This window comes from Ailuropoda melanoleuca, chromosome 8 (genome assembly GCF_002007445.2).
Source record: "Ailuropoda melanoleuca isolate Jingjing chromosome 8, ASM200744v2, whole genome shotgun sequence".
NCBI lineage: Eukaryota > Metazoa > Chordata > Mammalia > Carnivora > Ursidae > Ailuropoda > Ailuropoda melanoleuca.
This window is the reverse complement of record NC_048225.1, coordinates 59,809,303-59,832,303: the sequence shown is the minus strand read 5'-3', so window position 1 is coordinate 59,832,303 and position 23,001 is coordinate 59,809,303. Positions and strand designations below refer to the sequence as shown.

Sequence of the window (23,001 nt, the reverse complement as noted above, 5' to 3'; positions counted from 1 at the left end):
ACGCAATCATAGCAGGGGACTCGGTCACACTGCCCAACACCCTCCCCCGAAGAATGCGGCGAACAGCAGCAGGCGCAGGCACCTCACCTCCGGACGCTGTGAGGCCGGACATCCCCCGGCTCAGCTGTCCCCAGCCTCAGGAGCAGGGCCAACATCCTCCCTCCTGCGCCAACGGCAAGCTTCTTAAGAGAAACACCACCCTCAAAGTCCTGATGAGCGTGAGACACCACGAGCCCAGCCCACAAGGAGGAACACGGGGTCTGGCCAGGAAGCGGGCGTGAGCGAGCCTGAGGCTGTCACGGCTCACACCTGAACAGCCCATCGGACCTTCTGGGCTTCAGGAACACTGAAGAGCTGATGCTGGGTTCCCATCCAGGTCTTTGCTTCGTATTTTTGAACACTCGCTTCTCCTTCCTCTAACTGTTCTCACCTCCCGTTTCTGCTCTTGACATTCCGCCTCCCAGCTGGTCCTTTTCCCCAGTTCAAGGGCTTATTGTCCTATAGAGGCCACGGCAATCTCAGTGACCAGGGCCACGGGCCTCAACCCAGGCCTGCAGAGGAAAGGTTGCGGCAGGTCTCAGAAGACAAGCAAGGCAGGTGCTCCAGCCAGGAGAGGGATCGAGGGGCAGGGCAGGCAGGTCAGACACTGTGCCTTTGGGAAGAGGGAGCTGGGGAGCCAGACAGGGTCCAGGGGGCACAGCATCACCAAGCCCCCCATCAAGGTGCCTCTTAACACTGTGCTTACAACAAGTCCATCTGTGTCTTCACTGCCATGAGGGCTTACTGCAGCCACTTAGAGAACTCGGGATGGAAGGTTCTTTCCCTTCCTTCGGAGAGTCTCAGAAATAGCAAGTCTGAGCAGTAGACCTAAACGAGTGTCCCCTTCCAGGCTGGGATGTGAAGGACCATGCCTCAGCCACACCACTTCACACGCCGGAAGATCTCGCTGCCTGCCCCTCAGCCCCCCACCACCCACGAGACAGCAAATGATAGCTCGCCACGTCGTGCCCCGCAGTTCCCGCCTGTCTGTGAAAGCTGCTGCTCCAGAGGTCCACAGAGGGTTTCCCCGGTCCTACAGAAGCAGCAGCCCCTGGGAAAATACTTTGTCCTCCTTTAATCTTCCCGGCCATCATGTGACAGATTATATTCATCAGCCCCATTTTACAAAAGAGGCAATCGAGATACAAAGATGTTAGGACACAGCCTGAGGTCACATGGTTGCTGCCAGTCCTTCTGTAGAGTCCAGTCTGTCTGTCACCGAAGACCTGGTTGCTCTCCCCACCACACTGCCTTACCCTGCAGATCTGCTCAGAGCAGTGAAGGCTGGGATACGGGAAGCTGGTTTCCATGTCCAAACAAACGGGGCTCCGAACACCTGGGGACAAAGGACTACTACCTTCTGCCCTTCATACAGTATCTTCATGGGGACTCTGCGCGCTGCCCTGAGCCCCCTCAACTCTGTTACAAGATCGTATTTTACTCAAAAAAAGATAACACAGAAAACAATTGTCATAAAAATGCAGGACCCATAAAATCAACATACATATTTTTAGATTTGTTTATCCATTTAACAAATATGACTGGCTCCCCATTATCTGTAAAACCCTATAGCAGATGCTAAGAGGAAATTAATGAATGCTATCGATCTACCAAGGGCCAAAACTCTTCCCTCTCTCATCCATGTCAATTAGAATGTGAAGGTTGCTTGTAGAACTGGGCCCCTATCTGGGATCCGTAAGGCAGAGCCAACAAACTTTGGCTTTTACCAACTTCGACTTCAGAAATGCATAAATCAATGGTTTAACTTTAAAGTCATCGTGGTACTCCTTTGTGAGAAGAAAAACATCATTCATCTCTAAGATTAATTTCAGATGGCAATTCAGTGCTCATGTCAACTTGACAACGTCACTAGCTCAACAGGCAAGTCACATGTAAAACTTCACAAGGCAATTACTTGCAAAGAGAAGCTCAGCTTCAGAAATCGACCATTTGCCCATCATTATATGGATAATAAGGCTCAGTCTGACACCCACTCATTCAAGCGGATGAACAGTCAAAGGGAAGCTGATCAGTGCCTGGCGCCAAAGAGGCCCTGGTAATTCCAGAAAGACACATGCATGTAGCAACACAGTGAGTGCACTCCAGGGAGAGGGAGGCTGAGCTTGCTCGGGGCAAGGCAGTGGGCGGAAGGAGTGACCAGCGCACTGCGGGCGACCCCAGAAAGTCGCAGAGAGGGCAGCATGCAGAAATGCAAAAGGAGTAAGGAGTGTACGTGTCCTAAGGTATACTGGGAGGCAGGTGTGTGCGTGCTTGTGTGTGTGTATGTGTGTGCACACTCATGTATGCATATAGCTTGCCATGACAGAGAACTGGGAAAGAATGAGAGCAAATGAGGCTAGGACCAGCTTATGAGGGGTCCCTCACCTCACCCCTAGAACTTGGCCTTGACCCATCAGGCAATGGGTCTGGAAGCCTCCCATCCTGTCCCAGCAATAATGCAGCAGGGTGCAAGGACCTTCTCCCTGAGAAGAACCAGGCCGTGGCAGCCTGTCCCCTCCAATGCCCACCTCAGGAACCCTCCCACACCTCCTCTGACTCCGTTTCCCCTTCCAGCACCCTCCCATTCTGGACAGCAGGTCCTCTTGGCCCTGCTGCCTGTCAGCAGTCAGCACACAGGACCACCCCGACACCCGCCCACCTCCCTCCAGCCACCTCCCCAGCTCACACGGCCTCTGGGGCATGACTTGCCCCAACTCCCCCTGCCTGGGGAGGCAAGTTCAGGTGCCTCCGCTCCTCCAGACCCTCGTGCACCCACATCTTTGATCTGGCACGTCCTTCCTACCAGACTCCTCAGCGCACTACCACATCCTTCACTGGTGAGAAACAGAATCCCTCACTTCCCCTTCTCTCCTCCTCTGACTTCCCCTCATCTAGCCCCACTGGGGCCCAGCCTCTCCGTGGTTCCCTCTCTAGGCTGAATCTGCCTCCCTCCCCTCTCCTACTCCTTCCTCCTGACACACACGAGTATTAAAGCCCCTGCTCTCCTCAAACACTTCCTTCGGCTACCATCTCATGCTTCTCCCTGGTTTCACTGCCAAGGCGCTCACCTCCTGTTCGCTCTGGCACCTGCCGCCATGAGATCACCTCTGTGCCCCCCTGCTGCTCCTCGCCCCGCCCCCCGAACTACGTGCGCTCTTCCTCCCGTGAGAGGCGGTACAGAACTGCTCTCCTTGGCATCTCACCCACACCCAAACCCTTCCGATGCGCTCCTCCTTGGGCATTCAGGACAGAACGCTCTCTGGATTCTTCCAGGTCCTCCCCCTCCACTCCATGTCCTGTGTCTCAGCCTCCACTCCCTGCCCCCACTTCCTCTCTCTTCTGCAGTCACACCCTGGACAACCCATATTTCATCTCCATGTTTGCCACTCCTAAAACTAGACCACTTTGTAAGCTCCAGAACAAAGCATCCAAATGTTCGTCAGCTTTCTGGCCGTTTCTGAGCAGCCCCCGAGATCTAGCATGATCTGAAACTCTCAGCGCGCTCCTGCTCTCTCTGGGTAGCTCGTGGCCTGCCTGACCTGCATTCCCGTGACCCTCCCCGGCCTTGCCACAGCAGACAGGTGCCCGCGGGTCTCCGCGGACAGGGAGCTCCGTCTCCCCCCTCCCCCCACAGCCACCCAGCCTGTATCCAGGTATCTGAATCTCGGCCTTGGAGGGCCTCCTCTCACCTGAGCCATACCTGGCCTCTGCCACAGGAATCCAAACTCACGAGTCTGACATCTGTTAGACATCTGTTAGCTGACCCCAAACTGTCTTGGACACATGATGGTAAGAATAATGGCTGCCATTTTTTAAACACACGTTCTGCCCTGAGCTAAGCATTTATAGGTGTCTTAGACCTCAATACTCGTAACTGTTGCTATCCAAATTTTACAGACAAGGAACCTGGAACTTGCAGAGGTGAAGTGACTGGTCAAATCCCACGTCTTGGAAGCAGTGGGGATGGGTCTGACCCCAGGCAGTCCGACTGCAAGGTCAAGTTCTTGCCATTCTGCAGCCCTTCCTCACCGAGCCTGGCCACTTCCAACTGCATTCTTCTGACTTCTTGATACTCCGGCCATAAGAGAGCATTCTCCTTTTGCTGTGTCCTTCTCATGCTGTCCCTCAAGCTAAAGGTCCCTTCTGCAGTTTCTGTCCATCAAAACTCATTCTTCAAGGAGATTCTCCTTTCTCCAAGACAGCATCCCCACCGCTACCTGTCCCAGAGCACCTCTGCTGGCCCACAACCCATGCTCACACCTCCATTTGGGTTGTTTCATGTTGCCATGGAGACAGCCAATAGGGGCTGACATTCTCTTGGACCTCATCTCCTGGAGGACAGCTAAGTATCTGACTGAGGGAATGGGGGAAGGAACCCAGTACGTGTGGCTCAGCCCCACCCTTCCCACTCTTTTTCCAGAGCTGCCTTGCCACAGGGAAGTGGCCTGTCCCCAGCAGGAGGCATTCATCCAGGTCTCTAACCCAGGTGGATATGCTAACTAGGGAAAAGGATGCACTGGGAACTTTACAGGCCACACTTTCTGAACACCTTTATTGGTCCCAGAGCTGGTATCTTAGTCTCCGTCTGTCTAACTCCTGGTCTTATTTTTCAACTGGTCCCAAACCCAGTGGGCATTTAAGTAGCACAAACAATCACCAAATGCCCACCAACCTGGGTCACTCTCAGTGAAGGACGAGGCGGCAGTGGCCATAGGACTGGTCAGTGTTGGTCTGTAGGGCACACTGGTGACCAGTACACCATCTCGTCACTAGCAAAGAGGCCCCGTAGCAGCTTGGAGGGACACCCCTACCATCCACACAGTGCCCTCTGTCTGAGAGTCGGCTCCCCAGCAACCTGCGGATGACCCTGTAATCCACCTTTGGGAACCGCCAGGAGGGCGGTCTGGGAGGACGGGTATTTGTGCTGTGGCTGCTGGATGATGCCCACCAAGTAAATGAGTCCACTGGTTTCTGGTGTACAGACTAGCGTTGTCAGTTTGGTCAGCACAAATCAGGCGCTCAGCCACAGGCATCCTTCACTGAATGGATAACAAGGGTCTCCAACCCTGCCAACTGCCCTCCCCAGCCGTCCACACCTCCATTCTCTCCCATGTCCATACCTCACCCGCCCCCCGGGCAGACAGAACCTCACCCGCAGATACGAACTGCTGGTAGTGAGTTTCCTCAGTCCCGGAACACAAAGAAATCTGCCCTCACTGCCCTCCTCACAACAGAGAACACACACGAGTGCACGCACAATTTCACCTCCAAGGAGGAACAAATGCACATCAAGTCGTTTCAATGCCTCAACCTGACAACAGACGCAGAGAAATGATTCCAATGTAACCTCAACTTGAATACTTTCACAAAGCTTCACTGCTGAAGTCGTCTCCCACAGGGGTGCCTGCGTGGCACTGCTGGTTAAGTGTCCAACTCTTGGTTTTGGCTCAGGTTCTAACGGGGTGGTGAGATCGAGCCCCGTGCCGGGCTCCACACCCAGCACAGAGTCTGCTTGAGATTCCTCCTCTCTCTCCCTCTGCCCCTCCCACTCATGTGTGCTCTCTCCCTAATAAATAAATAAATAAATAAATAAATAAATCTTTTAAAAAAAATTATCCCCTAGAAATATAAGCAGCAAGGGCTTATTGTGGAAGCTGGTTGACGTGTGAGTTGACTCATTACACGGTTCCTTCTACTTTCGTATATGTTTGAATTTTTTTTTTATAACAAAGGGGTTTTTTGTTGTTATTTGCTTGTTTTTTTAAATCTAGCACTTAGGGAGCTGAGCTTTTCCAGGGGGGCGCACGGGATTCCACCCTGCCTTGCTGGGGACCAACAGACCCAGAACTGAGGTTCGAACCTAAACTTCTGGCAACACAGACGGCGTCCTTTCTGCAATGCCATTCAGGCTCTCTGAAGGTCCTGCCTCCTGACCAAACGCTCAGCCCACCCTCGCTCAGACCCTCATCATCCCTCCCTCCGATTGCCAAAGCTGCCTCCTCTAGGCTTCCTGCTTCTGGCTGACTCTCCTTCAACCCATCTTTCCCAGAGCAGGCAGGATATGCTTTATAAAGCCCATGGCATTACTCCTCTGCTCCCAAACCTTCCATGGCTCCCCACTGTTTCAGGAACAAAGCTGTATTCCATAGCTCGGCCCTCCAAGTCCTCCCATAAGATTCACCTTTCCAGCTGCACTTACCACTCAGTTCAGCCCCTCTGAGCCACTTCCTACTCCCTAAATACAGAAGGATTTCCCTGTGTTCTCTCTTTCCTCTGTTTGGGATGCTTTTCTCCAGCAATACTTTCAAATCTCACATATTCTAAGACCTTCTCCACATGCACCAACCCAAGGAAGCCTTTCCTGATACCATTACCCCAGGGCTTGAAGGTGCTGGGTGCTTCCCTCTGTTTCTGCCCTACTTGGTACTCACCTTTACCATCTCACTTACAGTTCTGGTTATACGATTCCTCGATATGTCTGTCTCCCCCTCTAAATTAAGATGCTGAGAGCAAGGAGTATGTGCTATCCACCTTTCTACCCTCAGAGCCCAGCAATGAACCCAACACAGGCAGACACTCAGGAAATGTCGGCTGACACAAAATGCTAAGTGTGTGCACTGAGTGGAGAGCAAGGGAGAAGGACCACGCAGAAGAGAGAAACCTTGGCCAGTTTTCTGAGTAAGGGTGGGCAATTGTCCACGGCAGCCTCTCTCCTCCCACTCTCTCCACATGAGGCCCCTCTCTTTGCCACCTGATAATCAGAGCTGGAGAAGGACCGGCCAGGGTCGGCCCTGGTATGAGCAAGAGGCAATTGAGAATGCAAGTATATTTCCACAAGAACAAGAGGGGAAGAGGATGTAACTTCCCCTAACAGATGATAAAACCAGGCATTTCTCCTTATTCTATTATTTTCGAATGCTAAGCAACAAGAAAAAAAAAACACATCTGAATTGGCAAGTTTTCTCTATCATCTAGAATGTTCAGGGGCCTCATACATAACTTTAGCCTGTAGCCAGCTACCTCCTGTGAGCCTCCCACGCTGCTGGGGGAGGAACACAGACCCCAGAATTTGGCAGTCTCTGGATAAATACTAATTGGATTAATCAAAATTTATTCTGTGTTTTGAACATTCAACATTTGTCGAACAGTTTAATTTTGAATCAATGCAATGGTTTTCCTTTTGCATTTTTTAGTTGAGACCAGTAGGAGCCCAAAGGCTGTGTGTGCTGGCAACAAGAGCCTGGCTCCTGCCTCTGTCGGAGGAGAAGGGGGCTTCCTCTGCACGCCTGGGCTGGAGGGTATTAGGAGGGTATCAGCAGCTCTGTCTTCACTGGAGGGCTGAGGCCATATGGGAGCCAGATGAAGACAGCACACAGAACCCGCTGCTGCTAGGGAGCCCAGACGACCCCGGAACTGCTTGGCCTGGACTTGGCGAGGCTAAGCCTGTGGATCAGGCCAGTCAAGCTTCCCCACCAGCTGAGTGGAGTCCACCTGCCTGTCCTGCTCCCTCGGCAAGACCAGCAGGGAGCACCTTTCCATCCCTCACCAGGACATGGAGGCTTGTTCACTGAGGATTCTGGGAAATACCATTATAGGACAAATTGTTTCACCCTCCCCAAATTTTATGTCGACATCTAATACCCAGGACCTCAGAATGTGACTGTATTTAGAAGTAAGTTCTTTAAAGAGATAGCTGAGTTAAAATGAGTCATTGGGGTGGGCCCTAATGTAATCTGACTGGTATCCTTATAAGGACACAGACGGGTATAGAGGAAAGACAATGTGAGGACACTGGGAGGTGACCATTCACAAGCCAAAGACAGAGGCCTCAGAAGAAACCAGCCCTGCTGACACCTTGATCTTGGACTTCTAGCCTCCAGAACTGTGAGAAAACAAATTTCTGTTGTTTCGCCCAGCCAGTCTATGGCACTTTGCTATGGCAGGCCTGGCGGGCTAGTACACGCCCCAGTCTGATCCTGGCTGCACTAGCCTGTCGCCAAGGGGCAGCGCCCGTCCAGAAATGTGGGGCTCTGTTCTCATCCAGAGGTGCTCCCTTCCCCCTCAGCCTGAGGAAGGCTTGGCTTTGCACCTTCAGACCTTAAACAGCATCCAGGTGAGGGCAGTTCCTAAGAGTCCTTTATCCTTGTACGTCAGCTCTGCGTCGGGTCATGCAGGAAGCGAGGCCATTTAGCAAGGCCAGACTGATAGGCTACAAGAAGGAAACCCTTCTCAACGCCACAGCCTGACCAGCTAGCTGCATTCAAGGAGCCGAGTGCCCTGGGCCCAGCCGTCTTCGCTTCCAACCAATTCAACAACTCCAACATGTGACATCGGGGGAAGGAGAGGCAGGCTTGGCCCCTCAGCTCAGCTCACCCATCACAAGACGCCTGCCACCAGGATTGCTTCCCTCCCCTGACAGCGCTTAGGCCACAGTGATTCAGGGACTTCCCCAAGAAAAATGATCCAGAAAGCCCCCGTTTGCCCACATAGTCCCGCTGACAAAGACAAGTCAGCTAGAGGATTACACCGCATTCGGACTGCCCTCTCTGAGCGCCCATGAGGTCTTGCTTCTAGACGGTGTCAGTCTGCTCCCAGGGGAGTGGGAGCGTCTGCAATAGCTCCTGGGGGCCTCTCTCCATCTTTCTCACTTCTTGTCCACAAAGCAGGGCTATTCTCCCATGGGTGATACCTGAGCAGTGCCTCAGACTCCGGGTGAAAGGGGCAGAAAGGGGCCGCAGCAGGGGAAGGCAGCAGCAACAGGCGTCCCCACTCCCGACCCACCCCTGTTCTGCACCCTGAGCTCCTGCACTCCTTTCCTGACCCCTGAGGAGAGGAGCAGGAGACAGTCGACAAGAGTCCAAGCTTTGCAGTCAGACTGACTTGGGTGGACATCCGACATCCTGGCTCTGCTACTTACAGCTGGGTTAGTTTTTGACCTTGGGTAATATATATTAACCTCTCGGGTTACTGTGTAACAAAGATAATAATGCCTGCCTCACATAGGGCTGGTCAGAGGGTTAGGAGAGAGGACAGAGTAAACCACCCCAGCTCAGTGCCTGGCCCAGTAAATACGCAACACTCTGCCTCTCACCCTTAGAGAACACGGCCCTAACTGCACTATTCCAGAAGATGGATTTAGCCAAGACCCCTGATCAGGCTTCAACTGCTGGGATGAGGGGGAAAAAATAGATGACACTGACTTCCTTTGAGAAGTTACCAAATCCCTTGAAGCCAGCCCCCCAGGCGGCAGGCCCTGGGGCTCCACAACAGCGCACCTGCTCTGAGCCTTCAGTGTCTCTCTAGCAGTGTCTGACGGAAGGTCCAGGCCACTGGCTCTTCCCAAGCAGAAAGTTTCCTACGGATCTTGCGCTTCCTCTTACAGCCCCTTGGTGCCGTCCTCAGCCATTCCAGTGGGGGCCCCCAGGCATCCCACTTAGGGACAATGAGCAGGCAGGGTTTATGTTGTTCATGGGTGACCTGGGGGCAGGCACCTGGCAGAGAAGTCATAGCCGGGAGATGGATCTGGGAGACCCAAACATGGAGGGTAAAGCTGAAGCTGGGCTCCAGGGCTGGGGACAGGAAGGGCCATGTCCCGGCCACATTTGTGGGGAGGAAGCCCCTGGCCCTGGGCACTGGCATCGTGAGAGCCCCTTTAACTCAGAGGTGGCCTTGACAGAAGACGATCAAGTTGTACTGGTGACCCGGAGGGGCCCCACAATTGCTTCCCTCGGACATCACACTCTTAGGGGACACCTAGAGCCAAGCAGGAGTTACTTGGGAAAGGCTTCCACATGCGGCGGGTCACAGCGATGCAACAAGATGTGTGTCTCGTGTCGCCTGTAAAAACCTTCTCGTCAACGCCATCCCTCATTCAACTGTCACTAGATTTATTTAAAATTCTCTTTCAAATACAAAAAACCACGACAGTTAAGGACTGGATTTGTAACTCTGGAGCAGCTCTTAACAGTTTTCAAAGGGCTCCTGATCCATAGGCAGGACGCGGAGGGGGGCTGTGTCCTACCTGCAGTCCCCTGTTAACACGAGATCCCAAGTCGCTGCAGCCCAGATATTACCCGATCGGCACCCCAGCCTCCCTAAGGTGTTCTTAGGCTCACTCTCTGGGCTGAGGGGAAGCATCCCATTGGGCAGCTGGAAGGACCCCAGGTCCACCCTGAGGAAGCAGGGTGTAGCTGCCAGGGCCAGATCTGGGGTCTGAGCTGGGGGACGGGGGGTGGGGAAGGCAGCCACACTCAACACAGGATGGGGCTCTGGGTAGACCTGATCAGCGGTAAGGACTGGCTGTCTCTACAGCATATGAGATAAGGAGGAACCCACCTTCAGCGGGCAGCCACCCAGGGCACCCAACTGCTCAGAGCCTGAACATGCTTGATGGAAACAATGCCCTCCTTTCACGCAGCACCCAGCCTCCACTCCACACTCCTGCATGGGCAGGCTCCCAGCCTGCTTCCTGAGCTGTGCTGGCCCCTCCTCTCCACCCACACCCCCCACCTGGGTTCCTACAGAGGCTTTTCTGACTCTCATCCCTCACCCCACCCTTCCAACCCACTCCAGAGGCACCATCTTGCTTCATATCCCTTTACTGCCGACACTCTGGGGTCCCCAACAGATGAGGTGGGCTGTAAGCAACTTGTTACTAAGGACAAAGGAGCCAAAGCCAAAAAGCATTTTGAATAAATTAAGAGAAGATTCCAGGTTATCCTGCCCCATTCTAATATACTTTATGGAGTGGGTGGAATTCAGCCAGGAAATCAGTAATTGTCTATAGCGCTTGGAAAATAACAGTTTCTATGACACCATGAACAACTATGCAACTTCCTACTATTTTAGAAATTCACTCCCAAATTTGTCTCTGTGTGTATGGGGCTGGCTGTGCCGCCTTAACAATCTGGCCACGTCCACCAAGTGCTTCTCACAGGTTAATGTCATCTGACACGTGCGGTCTGACTGGCTTCCTGCCTCAGCATGAGGGCTTGATCTGCGTGGTAAACTTAAGACTGAATAATCTGACCTTTCCATGTGGTGGCGAGATAGAATGGAAAAAACACGGGCTTGAGGATCAGGTGGACTGGGCATAAGTCTTAGTTCAGCCTCTTGCCAGCTGGAGAACCTTGGGAAAAGTCACTTCTCCTGAGTCATTTTCCTCCTCGGTGGGGACTTAATAAATGATGATTTCCAACCCCTCCTTCCCTATATAACCCCACTCCTCGGGTCTAGCCAAACCAAACCACTGGCTGTTGTCCACACAGGCCCTTTAATTTACCATCCCTATGCTTTTCTTTGTCCACTGCTGTCCCCTCTGCTAGAAATGCCCTGGACCCAGAGAAAGGGGTGTCTCTGGTCCTTGTGTTTCCTTCAAGACACATCTCAAATGCCATCTCCTCAGCAAGCCAAGTGCCCCAACCTCTCCCTTCTCTGAATTTCACTGCTCTGTGGTTAGCATTGCCTATTTTGAGGAAGGGGTACACTCCTTAAATTCGATCCAAGCTGGGGATATGTCTTACTCATCTCAGGTGCCCACCATCACAGTCCTCAGCACAGACGATGGTCAAAAATCATTCGGTGACTGACATAATAAATGAGGTCACGAGTCCATTGGCACCGGAGCACTAAGAATTAGGCTCTAACTCTGTTCCTAAAAAGGGGAGTTGCCCTAGATCCAGTGGGCCGGTTCTGACTTGAGGGCTTCCATGGCCTCCCTCCCTGCCACTCCGGCCAGGATAGTGTGCCCCTCAGGCATCCACGTTGCTTAACCACAGCACTCTCCATCTGCCACCCATGCACCCCACCCAAAACCTCAGCCTACTTGAAAAAGGCCCCCGCGGCCCGCAACCCTTCCCCGGCAAATCTAGGGGCTGGAAGCTGGCTCGTGGCCCAGGCTGCAGACAGACAGACTTCCCAGTGTCGTAGCCACTGCCTTCCTGGATGGCTCCCTCCTATATCCACCATCCCCTCTTTGGTGCTGCGATCCCAGGGCCTCGGACCACTTGGTCCTATTCTTCAAATACCAGGATGCTGTGTTCTTGAGATATTCAAGGGGTGGCCATGATCCGTGAGAGCCTTCAAGGCCCCGGTCGGTGGCAGAGCCCAGGTAGGCACAGCAGAGAATATAGAGAGTATAATCTCTTTGGGATCATAGGCCTCAGAGCTTCAGGCCACAAAGCCACTTTCTCAGAGCCTCTCCTCTCTCCCGCCCCATTATGGAGCAGGACTTCAGCCTGTGACTCGGGACAGAGAAGCTCCTACATAGCTTTGGGACCACCCTTCCCAGCCTCCTGCCTTCATTCCACCTCAGAAGCCAACCATCTCTACCATCCTACTGCACTTCTAGTTAGAGCTCTCAGCCAATCCGGCCTCCCCTGCAATTTCATAAACCTCTCTAGTGAATACCGCTTGGACGACACGCTCTAAACGGAGACCGCAACACAGGCTCTGAGCCCGCCGCCTCACCCTCGAGGTAAGCTTGAGTTAGGCAGAGTTTCTTACGTCACAGAATTTCTTACAGAAATCTGCCTCCTCTTTAATTCCCTCTCCCGTCCCCACCATGGCCCTGTAACTCTCCCCTCTGAGGAACACAGAACAAGGTGGCTCCCTCCCCAACCTGAAAATCACCATCACAGCCCCAGTGTCTTCCTGTCAGTCCTTGGGTCCTTTCAAAGGTTGCTGGGCACAGACTCCAGCTTTGCAGCACTAAGCATCCTTCCTTCTTGCGCCTGCTCCCAGAGTGCGGTGGGTCCACTCTTGGCCAGCGCAGAAGAAAGAGGGGTGACCTTCTAGCAAGGTCTAAGGCCAGGACTGCTATTAATTGAACTAGGCTGAGGCAAGTTATATGGGCTTTTCTCCATGGTCAGGTAGGAAACCCTCACCATTGATTTTTGGAGCCTACAGGACAGGACTTTGCACTCTCCCCATCCCCCAACATCTCATCAAGCTGCTTTGGGTTCTCAGCTTTCTCTGCCGCCTTTGTGCTGTACGTTGGTGACCAGCCATCTGAAACCGGGCTATTTCCCACCGGCCATGCACTTCTGCCTCTTGGACTTCCTGCTCACCTTCACCGTGGCTGTCCTTTCTTGTCATCCCTGGAGGCCTGGAGAATACTCCGACCCCCGAGATTTCAGAAAAAGCCCTCTAGATGATGAAGTCACTCTTCTTGACAAAACGGTAATAATCCCACTTGCTGACTCCGGAGGACACACCAAGCACCGCGATCAACACTCTACGGACATCATCTCACTGAACCTTCACCAGAACCAAATGGAACAGGTTTATTATTGTTCCCACTGAACAGAGGAGGAACTTAAAGCTCAGAGTGGCAACAGCAAATCCATGTAGAGGGGGCCTGAAAGGGAGGCCGTCTGGTTCAAAGTCCATTCGCTTGAGCAAGCAGGGTCCTCAGAGATCGGGAGGCTAGATCCTCACGGTGGAGGAAAGCTGCGGCCTGCCACGCTGGCGGGGTGGGGGGCCCTCATCTCCAGAAGCAGGACAGTCATCCCTGCCTGAGGCACTGTGCAGCGAGCTCCGGGGAGCTGGCACGGCCAAAATCTAGACGGACATACAGGGTTGTTGTTGTTACCGGGTGAGCGCACTGCATCGAAGAACCAGATGTCTTGGCTGGTCGCAGGAAGAGCTTATGTAATAAAACTTTTTCATGACATCCCGTCAAGGTCAGGTGTCAGAGCCAAGAGCGATTCCTTTGCTTTGGTAAAATGTTAAATTAAAAGAATCTGCCTTTCCTGCCCAAATTCAAGTTCTAACTTCTCCCCTCCCCCCTACGGCAGCCCTCTCTCCCTGATCCCCCCCCCCCACTTCCTGCCCTGGTTGCTTACTGAATCTGGAGCTCGATACCCCATACCTCTGGTACACCCAAGACAGCCCTGTCACCCCAGGATCCCACCCAGCTCAGCATTTGTCTGCCTTTCCCTCTCAAAAGCATCCCAATTTGGACAATAAATTAAATCTAATACGTGGAGTCTTTTTTAAAAAAATCACTTGAGTTCTCTGGCACATTTCCCTCCCTCAAGATGGGACTAATATCACCCACCTCGTGAGACAAGCCCTTTGTAAAACCCACCAAAGCGAGACGCCCCCCATCCTGCCTCTGGAGGATGGCCCCCCTTTCCGGGGGCCCAGTCTACCCACACCTTTGTCGCCTTCGTGAAGCAGTGATGCCCAACTAGCTATTCGTGCCAAAACCTCTGAGTCAGGGGAGACGAGGCCTGGTGTGGGGGCAGGAAGTACTGTCCCTGAAGAGAGAGCAGGTGCCACGTGCGCGTGTAGGAAAGAAAAGTGGCTCATTTTTGATGCTCTGGCCTGAGCTGCGGTTCAGCCCTTTTCCCCAATTCCGACAACAGGCCTTGTGGCTCCTACACAACTACCCCATCCTCCCTTGCTCCTTCCTTCCTTCCTTCTCCTTCCATCGCTCTCACTCTCTCTCTCTCTCATACACACATGCACACACTCACACGCACAGTCTGCCAACCTCAGGAGTTCCTTTTGGCAGGGCCTTCTGGGCTTTTCTGCCAGAAGCAGGTTGCAGAAGTTTGCGAAGACCTCTCAGGATACCGGTGCAGTCAAAGGAGCGGCCCTCCCAGGCAGAGCGGTCCCTGACCAGCTGAGGCCCAGCTACATGTGACTGGTGCATTCCAACCACGCACACAAGTCACTGTGGCTTGATGTGCTCGCCCCGGTCAGGGCAGGAGTTCTGACTGCCCACTGAGCACACTCCCAGCAACCAGCAAGCACTGGCTCACCCTAAGCAGGCAGAGAGCAAGCCCAGGGCTTGGATCAGCCAACCCTTCCCTCTGCCTCTCATCGCCAGGAGGAAACACATGTGCCCAAAGCAGAGCCACCTGGGACCGGCTCAGCAGCTACAGGTCGGGGGAGGCCAGGCTACTCGATTCCCCGCAGCCTCACCTGGGTTAACAAGCTGTTCCCGGAGATTTGTCAGAAGGCCCTCCACCCACTCACCTCTGCATTAGTCATTCCTGAGACATGGACAACCCAAATCTCCAGTCTGCAATCTCTAGATGGCCTTGATTCTTTACCATGAATGAGCAGGCTCTGAACACATTTTTAGATCAGTAAAAGTAAATAAATAAAAAATAAATAGCCACAAAACCAAAAACTCAAGACAAGATAAGGCAGAAACTTCCCAGATCCAGCTGCATAGTTCGAAAGAGCCACGAGGCTTGACAAGTTTTCCCTCGAGGTTGAATCCCAGCATTCCTTGTCTTTGTTTTCCTTTGGCAATTACCACGAACCAGGCAATAATCTAAATGTTTCACATGCATTAACCCAGCTCGGCCTCAGCAAACTAAGGGGACCACTGTGCCATGGCAAAGGCAGGACCTGCCCTGGGAGGCTGGAGGCGAGGCAGAAAGGTGTGGAAGGGAGAGGTGAGGAGGAGAGGAAATCCAGCCTCAGGGCCGCTGAGTCTCCAGGCAGCAGTGCAGATTCTAGATAAGGTTCTCTCTCCTCACCGACAGCTAGGGCCCTCCCCCAACCATCTGGATCCCTGATACTGGCCCTACGCACAGGTCGCCCACCACCCCCACTCCAACACTACACAGGCAACTTCTTCTGACTGATTGGCTGGGTCCCTAAAGTTTGCCAGGGGGAGAAAGTGTTTGGGTCTTAGAATACATGTTTCTGGAGAACTGAGAAAGGGGTGGTTGCATTCCCAGGAAAACATTTAACACACATATACCCACACAGCACTAACAAGTGTGAGTGTCCATACCATAAAGCACTCCCTGCTTCCCATCAGCCCACACACCGCTAGGCCACGGAACAGAAAGGAGGACTCAGGAGGCTTCACACCCACACTGGCATTGGCCCCCAGCAGACACTTCCCTTCTGAGTCCTTGACCTGTAAGATTCCAGTCGTAGCTGTTCTGCAGATTGAATTCACCCCAAACCTGGTCTCTTTCCCACTTTTCATTGCCTAATGGAATCTCCATCGGGACCTTCTGGCAGCTCTTCTCTGGCCAACTCATGGTGCTCCAAGGGTTCTACCACCAGTGGCAGGTGACCCGAGACAGGTTCCTTTGGGTAGCTTCACCATCTGTGTGTGTGTGTGTGTGTGTGTGTGTGTGTGTGTGTGTGTGATGTGTGTCTGTATATATGATGCAAGAAAGTACCCAAGGCTCTCTTCTGATTCCAAAATGATCAACCATCCTCACTTCCCTTCCCCCTTCCAAGAAACTCCTCCCTGCTCTCATGCTGACAATGCCTCATTCTTCTCGCAGCACACTAGCACAAAGTGTCAGTGTCCCATTCGTTGCCTTTCCCTCTCCCTCAAATCCAGTCAGTCACCCAATCCCGCAGGATTTCTTGGCAAGACCACTCCCTCTCCAGCTCTACTGCCACTGCCTTGATTTACATCCTAAGCTACCTCGATGGGTTATTCCAACAGCACATTCTCACGGGAGGTTGCTTCCTGTCCCTACATGGGGCCCTGCCCAGCCCTGGATCAACCTGAAAGCAGAGATTTCACCCTGTCTTTTCCACACTGAAAGACCTTCAATGTCATGGGAATAAAATTTCAATTCTTTAGCCACAGTGTTCGAGGACTTCCATGACCTCGCCCCAGCCTAAGACTCCAGTCTCGCCTCTCCCAGTGTCCGCTCCCCACCCCACCCTCTGACTCTAGCCCTGTAGGCCACTCCTCATTGGGCTTGTCCCAGTCTTTCAGGTTCTGTTCTTGTCTCTTCCCTCATCTCTGATGCAAAACAGCCTACCCCTTTCCCCCTTTACTGGGGCAAACACTGCGAAAACCAGCCAGGTAGGGCGCATGTTTACCACAGCCTCTCCTGCACATCTGCTAAGTGCAGGGCTGCACCCAGAGGCCAATGCAGGCCTGCAGCAGCTCAGGGTCTGGAACGGGTGTGGACAGAGACATGCAAATGAAGTGCCTAAGTACCATAGCTGAGTTCTCCATTTGATGCTATATGTATACGCCAGGGAGAAGAGCCGAAGTGATTTGGAGGTGGAAGGTGGAGAGGGGTTTCAAGGGTTTGATTTGCATCCCGAAGTTTTAATAAGAGTTCATTCATCTCACAGAGTGGACGAAAGAGCTTTCCAGGAAGAGCAAATGGTGCGTGCAGAGATGGAGAGAGGCGCATAAGATAGAAACCGGAGAGCTACTCAGTTTGGGGAACAGTGGAAATGTGGCTATGAGCTACATGCCTGCCAGCCTTCGCAGGGCCTTCAGTGCAAACAACGACACTACACTTTATCCTAGCACGGAGGCAATCCTGTCCCATCTTGTGCAGACCTTCCATCCAAAGATCTATTCCAGGGCCAAGATGTCTGCACCACACAACACGGTCACGAGAGCATGATGCACAAGGGTCAGTTCTCTGTGGGCATAAACGTGGATGTGATAGACAGAGGAAACGAAAGCAAGAATTAGAGAGGAGCCCCAAAGTAATAATTACCTAGGAGCACTAAGGAGAAGTCATACGTTTCCTGAAGACACAGCGGAGAGTTCGCAGCGCCTGGAAAATCGCAAGGCCGTGAGAAGCTAAACAGACTGTTAGTCTAGGACGGCACCTCCTGGATTATTTACTGAGTGTGTCAGAGATAAGAACGGACGACGTGAAGATCCCCAACAGCGAATAAGACCTGGCTTTCAGGGTCTAGAAGAGATACAGTCCACCTTTCTGAGACCACCTGGGGGTTCTTGGAACACTGAGACTCAGAGGTGCCATCAAGTGTTGAAACCGAAGAATGATGCCAGGGAACGTAATGTGGAACTGCTCTGGGGAGGAAGCAGGAAAAACAGTGACTCAGGACAACACAAAGCTGCCAAAAGGTGCAGTCTAGTTGTGCCCACACCAAGTGCTGACAGAGTCACAAGTTCCCCCCCACCCCGAGGGTCACTTCTAGAATGGGGGTGCACAATCTGGGAGTTTAATAAATGTTTAGCTGCCTCATTCGCTGCATTCATATTAGCTTTTCCTTCTCATATTTTGCAAGAGGGGATCCGCCAGAGGATCTGAAGCAGGGAAGCGTCATGAACTGATTCGTAATTCAGGAAAAAAAATTTTTGATGGCCACGTCAAAACCAACTTCCAAATTTTACATCAAATGTTATAGCCTGAAGGGCATGCCATTCCTCTCCAAAGCTGAATTCTCTCAGAATCGTTTCCCCCTCCTCACTTCTGGAACCTGTCCTGTCAGTCTAAAGACAGACACACCAGCACTCCCTGAACCGCTGGCCCATAGATTCGATCTCTCCAAAGAGTCTCTCCTACCTGTCCCACTCTTTCAGGCCCAATATAACGCCTCCCCTCTTCTATCCTGATTGACCTTCAATGTCCTAACTGGCCCCTCAGCCCCAGTGTCTGGCCCCTCGGCTCACTCCTTCCCACAGCACTGCCACCATAGGCTTGAGCAGGCCCCACCTTGGCCTTCATCAGAATCACAGGGGGAACTTGGAAACACCATCCCAGACCCACTTCATCCCAAATAGCTTAAAAATTCCGAGGTTTGCAAACTATGGCCCTTAATCCTTGCCAAAGATAGTGAACGGCACCACCCTAGAATCCGGCACCACCCTAGAATCCGTTAGAAATGCAGGTTAGATCCCACCCCTGACCTAGGAATCAGAATCTGCATTTGAACAAGAAGCCCCTCGTGATTCTTAAGCTTGTTAAAGGTTGAGAAGCTCAGCTTTAAGTTGTTGCCTGATCACTCATTCCACAAATATTTGCTGGATTTTCTCCACATCAGGTTAGGGGTTGGGATGGTCAAGGTCCAAGCTCCCGAACTTTGAGAAGCTCACCGAACCACAGTCAATCCCTTGCTTAAAACCTGGCATTGGCTCCCATGCTTTCCAATTCCAGACTTCTGCACCTGACCTTCATGGCCCACTGGGGCCGTGCTTCATCCTTGTCACCAGCTTTACTGTCTAGCACTCGCTCTGGGAACCCAGTTAGACAACTTGGCACTTCTCACCGCTAGCTGGTGCTTGCCTGCCTACACAGCTCTCAGTCCAGGCCACGCTCTACCCGCCTCTGCCTGGAGACACCCAGGAGAAATCCTCTGAGATCCATCACACAAGTCATCCGCTTCTTGAAATTATCCCAGATCTTCCCTGCTCAGATCAAAGACAGGAATTCCCACAACTCTTTGCTCTTCCCTCTCTCCTGGCCTTTATCTCATTCCGCTCAGTCTTAAAGCCAACACACCTGCGGTAGCTACCCCAGTGGACACCATGATCCCGTTGGTCTCCTCAGTAGCAATAAGCTAGTAACCGGCACATCATCAAATCTCTATGGAAAAATAATAATAAATGTATTGATAAAATCATGGATGAATGCAGTAGGCGAGAAATTCACTAATCTTTCTCATTTCCCCACTTCAAGGTCGTTTAAAGATGGATGTAAGCAGAATACTAATGGGCTGCCTCTCAAGCCTAAAAGGGAAAAAAATCTCTAAATATTTTGTGTTTTCTATATTCAAATAAAAATTAAAGACTGAACATACTGAAGATGAATTTTGTGCACAGCCAACTACCTTTCTGTACTTGGGCATCTAACTTCACAAAATGCAACATAAAATTTGGAAACACTTCAGATTTGTATTATAATCAATTAAGGAACTGGGAAAGGAAAGAGAGAGAGATCAAGAGAAAGATAGGAAGTAGACCAAAATATGGAAAGGGGGGGCGGATCTCTACGACATAACCAGCTGCTCTAGAAGTAAAAATACAATAATCTGGGTTTGTTTTTCAAGAGGATTAAAGACTAGCTGGAATGCCTGTTTCAATTCCCCCGAAAACTTTGGAGATTCTAGCTTTTCAATATATAATCTTATTTTCATTTGAGGAAAACCTGCAGGTCTGGAGTTGGGATGTTATGAGGAAGAGGAGGAGCCCACTTTCAAGGAGAACCTTCCCCATCTGGCAGTCTACTGGGACACAGTGGCGTGAGATTTTGATAGGCATGTTGCGTTTTCGCAATTACAGAGTTGGTCTCAGTCAAGGCGTTGCCTCTGAACACACCCGAACAGAGATGTTTGGGCAAATAGACCCTAAACCGCCCGACCACCATGGGATCTTCTAGATTACGCGTGTGCTTCGGTGACATACGGCACAGAATTCAGGTGACTAACCGTCCTGCTCATCTCCAGGGCCCTGCCGGCACCTGCAGAGGCGCGCGGATAGTCCGTAGATCCGGGGCAGGGTTGGGTGGAAATTCGGAGCAAATCCACGGGAGGTATACCCTCCTCCCAGTCTTCGGGCCAGAGAAGAGGAAGAGGGTCTCTGTCCTCGCACCTGGGACACGCTCTGGGGCCCTTCCTGGCACTGACCCTCACTCCTCGGGTGGTTCTTGAATCTGGGGGCTTTCGGTTCCCTAGGCAATGCACCCGCGGGGGCGCCCGGTCCGGAACGCGCAGGGGACCTGGGGAGTGGGGAGAACCCACTGACCTGGGTGCGGGGCTCCTCTCCGGGCGGCTCAGGTGTGCGGGCCGCTCCCGTGTCCCTCCCACCTCCGAACATGAGAGCCGAGGACCGAGCAGCAGGCCACTGACCCACCGACCAACTGACCGACCAACCAGCGGACCGAGCGGCAGCGGCCGGGTCTGGAGCCCACGTGACGGGGGCGGGACCCACGGGAGGCTCGTCCCGGAGCCCCGGCTTTCTCCCGCCCTCCTTCCCCTGGGACCGCCCCTCAACTCCTCTTCCCTCTCGGGCAGCGCGGCAGTCCGCAGAGACCCGTCCGCCACCAGTTCCCTTTCCTTGGGGACCGGCCTCCTGAACCCCGCTGCTTAGAACCTGCCTCTGCCCAGTCCGCCCAGCCGCGGCCCCGCCCCCTGGAACGCGCTCAGGGCCCACAAGCCCCGCCTCCCGGGGCCACGCCCCCTGATAGCCCCGCCCCGCTCCTGTCACCTCCCCCTCCTGCACCCTTCCGGCCCCGGGGAGACCGACGGGCGGGTCCCGGCGCTAGTGCTGCCAGTCCTCAGGGCTTCTCCGGCCCTTCAGGACCATTCCCCGGCCGTAGGAAATGAAAACGAGGAAGCAGAAAAGCAATTTGTAGCGAGAATTGCGAAGAGAGAGAAGCCACAGAATGATCGATGAGAGGCGCACTCAGTGCAGCAACACTTTGGGTGTTCGGACTCCCCGGACGCGTGCGATGCAGTCCAAATTGAGGTTGGCCCGAGGGCAGCCTCATTCCCGGTCTCTGAACAACCCGTTTGGAAGGCTCTCAGTCACCCTGGATCCTGGGCGCGCTTGAACCCCGCGACCTGGGGTGGAGGTCCCCCTAGCGGTCATCCCCGAGCAAAGACACTTGCTCCGGGTCTTGTGAAGGAACAGCTAAGGACACTTCCTTCCCTATGCTCAGCATCAAGGCGGGGTTCCACAGACAGGAGAAAAGCTTTGGCACCTCGGACCACAGGAATGGATTCTAGAATCAGGGCAGGACTGGGCCCTGGAGACTCAGTCCAGCACTTCTCCGCAGTGTACGGCCTGAATCCCCTTTGGCAGTACTGCTAGGTTGTTGCCTTGCCTGGGCCTCCCAGGACTGGTTGCTCAATTCAGCTGATTAAAATCCCTGTGGGCTGCAGATGGCATGGACACCGCAGACTCTGGATTAGTCCCCAGCGCTGGCAGGAGTCACTACAGCCCGGGCCTCACTTTTAATGTACATTTCTACAAGCTGGACAAACTCCACAAGACACATCTTTTTTCAAATTACCTTGGTGGTCTGAAATTACCAGTGTGCCCGAAAGACTTTTATGTGTGAACAGAACTTAAGCCACCCCAGGGCAAATAGGAGACTCTGGTCACTGCAGGAACGTGGCCAGACGCAGACGAAAGGCAAAGCCAGCAGAGGAAGGCTGGGGCCCACGGGAGTTGTGTTACAGCAGGACACCCTTCAGTTCCCTTTCACTTCCTTAAAATAGCAGCAGAGGCTTTTGTAGACCTAGGCTGTCCAGTTCACATGAGTTCATGAGTGTTTCCAAATCCCACATGTTATTGCCCCAGTGGACACACTGCCCTAACCTCAGCCCCTAGAAAATGCTAATTGGCTCTTAGAACCATACAGTTACTTTTTAAAAAGTACCTTAAAAAATGGTGTAAGTCACTGCCCTCAAGCTTACTCACACTTTGGAACCATTTTGGGGGGAGGGGGCTTAAAATATACCGCTGTCTGGGTCCTACCTCCAGAAGTTCTGGCTTAATGTCCCGGGAGTACCGCCTGGTGTCAGGATCTTTAGAAGGTCCTCAGGTGATTCTTAAGCACAGTCGAGTTTAAGAACCACCGCTATAGGTCATAGGGACTTGCATCCTAACATCCGACAAGAGACCCCAGAGCTGAGCAGTTCACCAGAAAGAAGTCACGGGCCCGCGTGCTGTCCTGCCCTGGCTTCCCGGAAACAAAAGGGCCCATTAACAGGGAAAGGATACCTTGACCTAAAAGAGTGATTCTAGCTGGAGGAATTTAAAGCACTGGGAGGGTTGTTAGCGGCAAGGGCACCCTTCAGAACTGTCAAATCCAAGTATATCACAGAGGAAAGGCAACCCTCCTCTGGGCCTCTAAAGGAACTCTGTGTGCGGCACCCACACATAATTCCACTCGCCGATAATCCCGCTCTACCCTCCTCCTGAGGCAGCCCGCATGCCTTATTCCATGAAATTGGTAATGTTATTTTACCCACGGGGTAGATGATGTCTGTAAACCCATGGAGTGGGTACCATACCTGCCTCCTTTCACAACAGATCGGGGCTCTGTAGCTATTAGAACTGCGGGTAACTGTGCTGTATGCATGGGGTTAGTCCATTCTGCCAAAGATCAACTCAAATGCTCTGGGGGAAAAACATCTCTTCACGGTCCCACCCTGAGCTCGGCAGAGCTGGCAAAGCAGCTGCAAGCACACAAAACAAGCGCTCTCATGTGACTAACCTGGAAAGACAGAGGCCTCAGCACATGACAC

General features: G+C 52.8%; 1 protein-coding gene across 3 annotated transcripts in view; it reads right to left on the bottom strand.

Annotated features, from left to right (window-relative positions):
• The window catches only part of PPFIBP2 (PPFIA binding protein 2), a 141,227-nt gene extending 120,398 nt beyond the window's left edge, over positions 1 to 20,829 (bottom strand). The window contains exon 1 of one of the 3 annotated variants that reach the window (XM_034666506.1): positions 20,492 to 20,829. In XM_034666506.1, coding sequence (XP_034522397.1) covers positions 20,492 to 20,563 — 72 coding nt within the window. In that variant the 5' untranslated portion in view covers positions 20,564 to 20,829. The remainder of the gene's footprint in view (positions 1 to 20,491) is intronic. The other 2 variants (XM_034666502.1, XM_034666503.1) reach the window with 2 other exon arrangements.
• Positions 20,830 to 23,001: the final 2,172 nt, after the last annotated feature.